This window comes from Aptenodytes forsteri, unplaced genomic scaffold (assembly GCF_000699145.1).
Source record: "Aptenodytes forsteri isolate BGI_AS27 unplaced genomic scaffold, ASM69914v1 Scaffold230, whole genome shotgun sequence".
NCBI lineage: Eukaryota > Metazoa > Chordata > Aves > Sphenisciformes > Spheniscidae > Aptenodytes > Aptenodytes forsteri.
The window spans coordinates 630,256-631,167 of record NW_008795711.1 but is presented as its reverse complement, the minus strand read 5'-3'; the positions used below and the strand labels follow the sequence as shown (position 1 = coordinate 631,167).

The following is a 912-nucleotide window of genomic DNA, read 5'->3' as shown; positions in this document are numbered from 1 at the left end:
TGCCTGTATCCCGGCGGTGGGGAATCGGTTGTTGTGCATGGGACCCTTGGCTTGTTTGGGGCCTATCGGGGGGCGGTTTGCTCCAGTTTGGGGGAGCCCATCCATGGCTGGGTGCAATGACCCCTTGCCCCCTCCGCAGTCCAGTGCGGGCCGCCCCCCGCCGTCAGCAACGCCCGTGCCTTCGGTAAACCAAAGCAGCGCTACGAGAGCGGCTCCATCGCACGGTCCCAGTGCCGCCGCGGCTTTGTCCAGCGCCGCTCGCCCATCATCCGGTGCCGGGAGGGGCCTGCCGCCCCGGTGAGCGTGGGTCTCCCCCCATCTCCCCCACTCCCCCCAGCATCTGCCTTTGGGGCTTTCCCTTCACCTGGGGCTTCTTGTGTCCCCCCCCAGGCCTGGCTCAGCCCCCTGATGACTGAGGAGCTCACCAGGGCAGAAGCCACAACCTCCCCGGGCCCTGGAGCCGGCGTGGATGGGGACGGCACCGGGACGCCAGCGTGGACCCCGGCGTGGCACGAAACCTCACTGTTGGGTGTCTGCCTCCTTGTTTGTTTTATATCTGTACAAAGAAATCCTAATAACTAAAGATCCCCTCGAAAGGAACCGACAGCGACCCGAAATGTAGCACAAGGGGTGTTTTGTTCCTGGAGTCACAACAGAGTCGAAATCAAGGCGGGGACCGCGGGCAGGTGATGGCATTGACGTGCCAGCGTCACCTCCAGCTGCTTTTTCCCACCTCTGGCCCAAGGGTCCTCATCCTGTGATACCCTGGTGGGGGGTGACACGGGGACATCCAAGTTGTGCTGCAGCTCAGCACCCGTCCCGGGGTGCAGGGGGGGCTTTCGCACTTCCCAGGATAGGCAGAAGCCGCTGCTGCGCTCGGAGTGTGGGTACACATCGCTCAACACCCCCCCC

General features: G+C 64.1%; 1 protein-coding gene across 1 annotated transcript in view; it reads left to right on the top strand.

Annotated features, from left to right (window-relative positions):
- The window catches only part of BCAN (brevican), a 22,085-nt gene extending 21,503 nt beyond the window's left edge, over positions 1–582 (top strand). Inside the window, 2 exon segments of the mRNA XM_019473164.1 lie at positions 140–297; positions 391–582. Of these exon segments, the coding sequence (XP_019328709.1) occupies positions 140–297; positions 391–582 (350 nt within the window).
- Positions 583–912: the final 330 nt, after the last annotated feature.